This window comes from Phacochoerus africanus, chromosome 1 (assembly GCF_016906955.1).
Source record: "Phacochoerus africanus isolate WHEZ1 chromosome 1, ROS_Pafr_v1, whole genome shotgun sequence".
Lineage (NCBI taxonomy): Eukaryota > Metazoa > Chordata > Mammalia > Artiodactyla > Suidae > Phacochoerus > Phacochoerus africanus.
This window is the reverse complement of record NC_062544.1, coordinates 287035368-287044457: the sequence shown is the minus strand read 5'-3', so window position 1 is coordinate 287044457 and position 9090 is coordinate 287035368. Positions and strand designations below refer to the sequence as shown.

At 67.2% G+C, this 9090-nt stretch overlaps 1 protein-coding gene across 1 annotated transcript; it reads right to left on the bottom strand.

Moving 5' to 3' along the window:
* Positions 1 to 204: 204 nt before the first annotated feature.
* GATD3 (glutamine amidotransferase class 1 domain containing 3) lies at positions 205 to 9090 on the bottom strand. Its single transcript, XM_047797669.1, has 7 exons — positions 8909 to 9090; positions 8631 to 8683; positions 6685 to 6798; positions 5926 to 6045; positions 3308 to 3400; positions 2060 to 2216; positions 205 to 944 (listed from the first exon to the last, which is right to left on the bottom strand). Exons 1-7 carry the CDS (start codon positions 9065 to 9067, stop codon positions 816 to 818), a joined length of 825 nt encoding a protein of 274 aa, XP_047653625.1. The 5' UTR covers positions 9068 to 9090; the 3' UTR covers positions 205 to 815.

Below are 9090 nucleotides of genomic sequence, written 5' to 3'. Positions count from 1 at the left end.
GGGGACCCGTGTCTGCACCCCGCCCCAGGCCACCGTGGACAGCGCACAGCGTGAACTGGACCAAATGAGACATCCCAAGCAGCCTTCTCAAACCCGGATGCAGACACGGTGTCACTGTGCCTCTGGGGCCCTGGTGGGGGCCGCAGACCACAGGCGCCAGCCCTGGAGTGCTTGGCTCTCAAACAGAAAGCAGACGCCAAGAGCTACGGCCAGCAGCTGTCACACACTTTATTGTCCCCCCTGCTTGGGGCCTGCGGCCCAGCGGATGGCCCCAGGGCAGACCGGCCCCCAGGCCGAGCACCCACCCCTCCCCCTTCCTGAGACAGGAGACCCGGGACCCAGGTCAGGGACCTCAGGGACACCCCACGTCCGCCAGCCCGCAGGGCCTGGACGGAGTTTACTCCCCCTGGACCGAGACGGCCCGTTCCAGAAAGTTCCCGGCTGTTCCCATTAACACACATACACTCCGACCAGCAGCCCAGTCAGCAAGGATGGCGTCGCGGCCTCCTATTAGTAGATCTGCGAGCTGGGAGGTCTCTGCCAGACGCTGAGGTGCCATGAAGCCTGAGCCTGGACGGCAGCCCCTCCGCACGACGCTGACTGGACTGCACGTGTTGTCCCCGGGGCCACCAGGGCCACCCCCCTCCCCGCCAGGGGGAAAGGCCCCACCGTCTCCCCGACCCCGAGTGTGTCACAGGCTCCCTCTGCAGAAAGCAAACGACAGGGCTAAGCGGAGAAGTCGATCCTGCCGGTTCCAGGCCCACAGGAGAGCAGCCCGGCCGGGCGGGGGCAGGCTGAGCCCCGGACCCAGGGCCTCAGTGGCCGGCGAGCTCCAGCACCTTCCGCACCATGGCCCCGAGGCCGTCGTGGACGAGGTGGAGCTCCGTGTCGCACATGAAGGCCGGGGTGGTGACCACCTTGTTCCTGCGGTCCACGTGAGCTTCGTGTGCCGGTTACGGAAAACAGCCGGGACCAGACCAGACGGGGGCGCGGGAGTCCCCCGGCCGCCCGCCTCCACGTCACCTGGGGGGCATCGCTCGGGACCACCTGCGCCACCCGACCGAGGAGCCGGACGGGCTCCCGGCAGCTCGCAATCCAGCACACAGGGCGCCGCGTTCTAACTTCCGGCCTGGCCCCGGACGCACAGACCCCGGGCCCGGGCGACCCTGAGGGCGGCGGCAGCACCTCCACCGCCAGATCAGGAACCAGACCAAGAAGCTGGACAGCGCCCGCTGCGAGGACAGGGGCCAGGCCCACCCGGGCTCACCCATTTTGTGTTGCTTTAGGGCCGCATGTGCGGCCTATGGAGGTCCCCAGGCTAGTGGAGGAGTCAGAGCTGAGGCTGCCAGCCTACCCCACAGCCACGCCAGACCCTCAGCCCACTGAGCAAGGCCAGGGATCGAACCCACATCCTCACGGATACTAGTCGGATTCCTGACCTGCTGGGCCAGAACGGGGACTCCGCAACCCCAGCTCTTGCCCCGAGGCTGGGCAGTAACGGAGCTGCCTCCCCCCAGGCCCTGCTTCCTGGACCTGCGCCAAGGCCCCGGGGGAGATGGGCACTTCCACGAGAGCCACGTGGAGGACAGCCTGTCCCTCCAGCACAGACAGACGGCCTTCAGGACAGACGCGCGGAGAATCACGGGCTCGGCTGAGCACCGCCTCCAGCATCGAGCTGCTGTGCCCCAGACACAGCCCATGCGGAGACCTGGGGTCCGGGCGTGGGCCTCTCTGTGGCCGCAGCGCACCCAGGGACCTCAGAACAGGGGACCGCTTGAAGGAGGGACGGGGCACCCGTCCAGTGAACCAGGAAGCCCAGCCCCACCTCTGCCCTGCCCTGGGCAGGTGGCCCCACGCTGTCACCCCCCCCAGCCGCAGACGGCCCCCTCAAGCCGCAGGCCGTGTCCTCTCCCAACCCCGTGAGCTCTGGGCCTGGCATGAACTCAGCCAGTGTCACTGTAGCACAGCACAGCAAGGGCATCACAGCCTCGGGTGCTGTGCCCCGGCCCACGCGTGCCCTGGATGCCCCCCCAGTGCAGCGCGGCTGCGGGAAGGATATGGTCACTTCTGTCACGCAGTGCTTGGCGCCCAGGGCTTTGATGACCTCCGCGGTCCCTGCGTGTGGCCACTTGCCGCCCTCCTCCTGCTCGTGGCCCACGGTGACCTCGACGCCCCTCAGCACTTTGGCCGCGAGGACGGGAGCGATGCAGCAGAGGCTGGGGGATGAGGACAAGAGGCTCTGCTCAGGATGTGCGGGGGCCGCCAGGCCTGGCAGCGGGTCATGCCTGCCTGTCCGCCGCTGCTTTCCGCTGGGGAAACAGAGAGCCTGGCGCACCACGGCGGGAGGGGCTGGAGGATCCGCCCACGATGACGGGGCGGCCGCCCCGGAGCAGGGTCCCCTCCCTCCCTGTGCCACCACCCGGGTGAGCCGGCTCCTCTGAACGCGCCTCACTGAGGCCTCAGCTCCCTGGAGGGGGAGTGGCAGCCACCTGCTGTCCGTAGGGTCACAGAGGCCCCCGCACGGATGGGCGCTGCCTAGCGGGGCCAACCAGGAGGTGACTGGCCGCGCTCCGAGCAGCAGGGCTGGGGCCGGAGTGGCTGCAGGCCTGGGAGGGACTCTGAGCCAGGGGTCCGGGCAGCCTCTGTGCCCCGTTCAGAGCGAGCGCCCGCATGTCCTATCTTCGGCAGCTTCCCGACAAAAGGCAGTGGGCAGCCCCACGGAGGGCCTGGCAGATGGTCCTCAGGGCACTGGCGGCGGCCGCTGGCCGCTGTGCAGAGGGCCGCCCGACCAGGAGGTCTGATGGGGTCTGAGAGCCTCCTCGCCCATCTGCCAGGCCGGAGACCACGAGCAGTGGCTGGGCCTGTGAGTGTAAGCCGGGGCCAAGTGTGCGGCCACTGCAGGACCCAGCCCTCGGGTGGCAGCGAGGGACTGGCACGTGGCCCCGGGAAGTAGCGGAGAGTGACAGGGGTGGGGCCGTGCCTACAGCCACGTCTGCAGAGAAAGGACGGGGCAGCTATAGCTGGGGGGCTGGCCCAGCCAGGGCGGGCGGGCGGGGACCAGGGAAGGCCTAGGGCACCTTCTAGATGCTGACGGGGTCATCCCCCCACCCAGCCCGTTAAGTTATCAGGAGGAACTAACTTGACCACAAGCACAGGGTTTTCAGAGCTGGAAGGTACCTGCGAAACCACACAAAACCCCCTCCGTTATAACGAGAGAAGCGGCCGAGAGGCCCCCCGCCACAGGCTCAAAGCGGCAGGTGGTGCTGGGAGCGGCGGCCACCCCGCCCTTCCCCAGGCCCGCTCGTACCCGATGGGCTTCCCGGCGCCGTGGAACTCCCTCAGGACGCGCTCCACGTCTCTGTCCACCTTGCAGTCCTTCCCGTCGACAGCAAACGTGCTCCTGCCACGACACGAGGCGCCCTCAGATCTCAGGGCTCAACCTGCCGCCTGTGAGCCCAGCGGGGGCCCCGAGCGGCCCACGAGCCCCTCAGCACCCCTGCACGTGCACGGATCTGGCCTGTCCCATAATCCCACACGCGGGCATCCTTCTGGTTTCTAGAACACGAAGCAGCATGGGAGGCGAAGGGACAGAGGCCAGCAGAGGGGACGGAGAAGCGGACACGGACCTCAGGCCGCAGAAAGCTGCCGGGTCAGCCCAGGAACAGCAAGACTGTCGCCTAAGGCCAGCGGCACGCCGGCCCCTCGCCAAGGGGGGTAAGAAACGCAAGCTGAACGCGACCCCCACTTGCTCAGCAGTCAGGCCGCTGAGCTGTCTGGACCCGACCCCCTCCCAAGCGGTGGGCGGCCAGTACCCCCTCCAGAAGGCAAAGTGTTCAGCCCACCAACCACCAAGGTTGCACACACAGGGCGCCCAGGGCAGCAGGACCTGCAGGCACGAAGGGCGCTTGCTGCCCTGCCCTGGCGGCTCCTCAGGGTGTGCAAGGGTCTCCAAACAGGCCGTGTTTACACCGTTCAGACCCACACGTCCGTTACACCTCCCACGGCTGGTGAGACCAGGGAGAAGACGGGGACGGGCCTACTGGATCGCCTCCCCTTGGCGTCCTGGCACCAAAGTGCAGAACGCGCGGCCGGTGGCCGGTTGGACTCACGACACAGACGTGGGCATGCATCACAGCAAACAGGCTGAGCTGGCGGTGGCACTGCCGGGAGGGGGCCTGGGGTCCCCAGTGGGGGGCTGGGCTTCCACGGTGAATGACACGCTGACCTTGCCAGCCGCCCCGTGCGCCGCACCGACCCTGACGTGAGGCAGGCCTTCCTTCTGGAAGGCAGCAAAGAACAGGGCTAGCGGCTGGCGCCACAGCTCCCGCGGGGACGGGGGCTCCCAGGTGCAGATGCGGCCCGGGACCTCTTCCTCAGACTCCAACAGAGACTGTGTCCTGGCGCCTAAGTCACCAAGGCCACCAGCCCGGCCAGGGACGCAACCTCAACAAGCCCTCAAGCTACCCTCACGCCAGGCGGGGCCCAAGGACGGCACAGCGTTTGTGAATCCAGCTCATCTTCCAAGAAAAAGAAGGCCCAGCCCAGCCAACGAAGACCAGCCTCCATCTCCCGCCAGGAGGCTCTCGGGGGCGGTGACCGGGGACATCACGCCAAAAGCTGGCTTTGGGTCAAAGGAGTGGACAGGAGGCAGGGTCCTGGGAGGAGAAGCCACAGGCAGACCGGTGGGGATGCGGACAAAGGAGGCATTCTGGTGACGCCCGCAGGCAGAGGACAGCGGCTAGGTGCCAGCTTGCGGAAGGGCAGAGCAGAGCTGGCCTTGAGGGAGTAAGCTCCCTCTGCCCTCAGTCCTGGGCACGGGGCCTGGACAGATGCCAGCCAGGGGGCTGCTGTGCTGCTGCGGGAGCAGCAATGATCCAGGGTCAAGCATTCCAGCAAGATCTGGGTCGGAGAGATTTGGGGTCCTGACGTGGTGCTGGCTGAAGCCACTGCCGGTGAAATGATGGCGGGGGGGGGGGGGCACAGGAGGAGGAGAGGAGTCCCCCCTCCCACCCCAAAGGAGCAGCTGGGAAGCAGCGGGAGGGCGGAGTTCGGGATGAGCGCTCACAGGTGACGGCCGCAAGGGGAACTCGACTGGTGGAAGGCCGGAGGGGTGACGGGACGGGGGGCAGGACAAGCACCACGGAGGCCGAGTGCCAGGGGGCACAGAGCGAGCAGCCAGAGAGGCGGTAATTTCCGGAGCGATGCCACTGCGTTATCAGCAGAGGGAAGGAGAACTCGGGGGAGCGAGGGGGGCGGGGCTCGACCTGGGCCCCTGGGCTGATCTGGTTGGTTTCCACCAAACTCCACGTAGCCCGGGCTGTTGCGCACGCCACCCCGTGTTTAAACCCCCCAAAGCCCTAGGCGTGGCCGCTCGGCGTCCTCCAGCACCACGGCACCTGGGGGGGAGCCCCTCCCCTGGCCACCAGGGGAAGGGACGCACCGGGACAGCGAGGCCTGCGCCAGAGGACTTCCGCGAACACAGAGACCGGAGGGACAGACCACGAACAGGACCTGAAAGCCAGAGCACCTCCGGCTGCGGTGTCCTGGCCTCCCACACGCCTGCTGGTGACGGCGGCGACCACACGACGAGCAGAGCAAGAAAGCCCCCCCCCCCCCCCCCCGTCCCCCGCAGGACCCTCCTCCCAACTGCCCACACGTCGTAAGCAGTTTCCATGCTGCCAGGTCTGTGTGAGCTGGCGCTGAGGGGCGCACACTCAGGGAGGCGCTCTGATGGGACAAGACCCCCAGGCTCAGAGGGCCAGTCCCGGGAGCGCCCAGGAAGAAGCAGACCAAGGCCAGAGCCTCCCGTCCCAGGGCCGCTCGTCACCGGCAGGCCTGACCCCCAGCAGCTGCTCACGTCACCACCGTGTCCCCATCGAAGGCCCCGGGAGAGGAGCAGGAGGGCCTGCGGCCGGAACAACGTACAGGTTCTTGGCGGCTCCGAAGCCCCCGGGGAAGATGGCCGCGTCGTGGTCGGCGGCGCTGAGCTGGGCCAGGTCGGCGATCTTGCCGCGGGCGATCCTCGCGGACTCAGCCAGGACGTTCCTGGGAAAGCGCAGGGCGGGGTCCTAAGGCTGGAGCGGCAGGGAGCCCCCTCCTGGGGCGGGGCGGGGCGGGGGGGGGGCGCTCATGGGGTGAGGACGCTCCCCAGAAAAGGCGCTTCAGCTGCAGCCAGCACGCGGCTCTAGGCTCAAGGCTCCTGGCACCCTCACCGGATGGCGCTTCAGCACCAGGCCACGATGCCCGGGCTGCCGGGCAGATAGGAAACCCTCCGGGTACGGGAGCAGTGGGCACCTGGCTCTCGGGGACCTGATGGTCCTGAGGGGACCGCCCCCCGAGGCAGGGCTCCCTGCTCGGCCCAAGCCCGCGACTCGGGGGACACGCGGCCAGGACTGCGCACACCTCAGGAATGGAGAGGCTTCTGGGAGCTACGCAAAGATTATCGGGGACCAAACGAGTCAAATATTTGTGACCAAAGGAACACACACACCTTCAGTCAAAATGGAGGCGCGGGGACCGAACGCTTTCCCACTGGACGGGCTGAGGACGGCTGCTGAGGCCCAGCCGACCTGGACTCAGCTCAGGACTCGGCCCCCAGCTAAGGATGGAGCGGCTGCTGGCAGGCTCCCGGGGAGCTTCCACCCACCGGCGGGCACGTCCAGGGCCAGGAGGAGGGACCTGTACCTGGTCTCACCCTCAGAAGGCTGCCCCTTGGCGTGGTCGACCACGTGCATCTGAGGGACGTCGGGAGCGTAGATCTGGACCTTGGCGCCGCCGCGGCTCAGGTGGACCAGGATTCTGCACGGGAGGAAGTCAGACCGGACGCTGACTGTGCCTCACCCAGCCTCACCCACCAGGGGCTTTCATTTTATTGCTCTTCAGGGCCACACCCACGGCACATGGAGGTTCCCAGACGGCGGTCGAAACAGAGCTGCAGCTGCCGGCCTGCACGACCACCACAGCCACGCGGGATCCGAGCCGTGTCTGTGACCCACACCACAGAGCAGGGCAACGCTGGATCCTTAACCCACTGAGCGAGGCCAGGGATCAAACCCGCAACCTCATGGTTCCTGCGCCATGATGGGAACGCCCCTGGGGAGCTTTTAAAAACAGGGTTTTAGCTGAGTGACAGGCCAATGACCCAAAGGCCCTCCATCCGAGTTCGAGTTCGCTGTCACTGAACCAGCCTGTGGAGACCGGCTAGCCCCCGAGCTCCCTGTACAAACCAGGCTGTGGGGACAGGCGACCTGGCTGCGGTCACAGCCTGGATGCTCAGGGTCGCGGGCTGCTTCAGGGAGCTGCTCTTCCCACAGGCCAGTCGACAAGGGCCTGGAGGGGTTGACGAGGGTTCGGCCTCCAAGGTAAGTTCAGTTCAGTTCCTGGTCCCCCAACCTTCCCCTGGGGAGCCACGGACACATGCAGGTGTCCCCGGAGGCTGCTGACGGTGGCCGCGTTGACTCAGGGTTGCTGTGTGCCAGGCCTGAGTCCAAGGCTGGCACACGACCTGTCCCTGGCAGTGCTGCCACTAATGCCTTGCAGAGGAGGAGGAGACACAAGAGTGGGGCCCCAAGGTCACAGCCGCCCTCCGGCAGGGCTGGGACCACTGGGCTTGGGCTCTGCTCCTCGGAACGTCTCAGGCACACGCAGGCACCTCCCTGCTCTGCCGGGCTCAGGCTGTGGCCGCCGACTCCTCCCTCTCCCCCCCCACACCCCGCCGTGCCCCCTGCCCCAGCCCCCACCAGGAACTCCCCCAGCCGGCTCCAAAGTTCACTCCCTGTCTGGCCACCACCAGCACATGCTGGCTACGCACAGCCACCAGCCTCAGGCTCCTCTGGGTGCCAGTGAAGCCTCGGGCTTGGGCAGGGCAGGGGGCAACCACCACCTACCTCTCCCCGCAACTTACTCCTGACCTGACGAGCCTAGTGTCCTCCTCACGGGAACTTTCTAGATAACTAAGTAATAAAAATGCCCAAGATCCCGTTGCGGCTCAGCAGGTTAAGAACCCAATTAGTAGCCGTGAAGATGCGTGAAGATGCGGGTTCGATCTCCGGCCTCAATCAGTGGGTTAAGGGCCCAGCATTGCTGTGAGTTGTGGAGTAGGTCGCAGATGCAGCTCAGATCTGGTGCTGCTGTGGCTGTGGTGTGGACTGGCAGCTGTCGCTCTGATTCGACCCCTAGCCTGGGAGCTTCCATGTGCCACAAGTGTGGTGGTAAAAACATAAAATAAAAATACATATCGACTCAGCCCCAGCCGCCAGGTTGCACCAACGACATCTACCTACACGGGGGTCAGCACGCAGCCCTTACAATCATACTGTAAAGACAGAAAAAAGCTCTGATTTCCAAAGCGCTGGACGATGTGATCCGAATACGGAGAACACGTGTGTGTGGAAAATCACCAGAGGGAGCCGTCAGTGGGGACCGCTGGGTGACAGCATGACAGGTGGCGCTAAAAAGCTCATCCTGCGTCCCCCTTGTACTTTACACGCAGGGTTTTCAACGTTTTCCGGTGCGCCTCCCTGGTCTCCACCGCCAGTCATCTCTGCCTTCCTCAGCAGAAGTTGGTCCGAGCGGCTCAGGGGAGGAGGACAACCCCTCCCGAGGGCGAGGGCGACCCGCCCGGGGCTTACGCGGAGGCCTCGTGCAGCTCCGTCCCGTCGTAGACGCCGCATCCGGACAGCACCTGCGGTGGGGAGGGAGGGGAGGTTGCGGGGTCACGGGGTCCCCCCGCGCGGGCCGACCACCTTCCTCGGTGGTGGGGAATCGAGGCGGGGGGGACCACGGCGGGAAAGGGTCTGGGGACCGAGGGGCCGACGTGGGGAGGGGGCCGCCCCGGGGAGGGGGCCGCCCCGGGCAGGGGGTGGGGAGGAAGGCCGGCCTCGGCGGCGCCCCGCCCCCGTCCGCTCACCAGCGCGACCCTGGCCCCCGGGCGCGGCGCGGAGGCGTGGAGGGCGGCGCGCGGGGAGGGCGCCCACCCGCCCAAGGGCAGCAGCCGCAGGCCGGGGCGCGGCGCGAACGCGGGGGTCGCTGCCAGCCTGGACGCCACCAGAACTCTGAAGGCCGCCATGCTGCGCGGGGACAGCGGGGGCG

What these genes read in the sequence shown, in the direction of transcription:
- GATD3 (XM_047797669.1), bottom strand. Translation starts at nt 9,067, where the DNA reads ATGGCGGCCTTCAGAGTTCTGGTGGCGTCCAGGCTGGCAGCGACCCCC. An exon ending in CGGGGGCCAGGGTCGCGCTG is followed by an intron (nt 8,684 to 8,908) that starts GTGAGCGGACGG and finishes TCCCCACCGCAG; the next exon opens with GTGCTGTCCGGATGCGGCGT. An exon ending in GAGCTGCACGAGGCCTCCGC is followed by an intron (nt 6,799 to 8,630) that starts GTAAGCCCCGGG and finishes CCTCCCGTGCAG; the next exon opens with AATCCTGGTCCACCTGAGCC.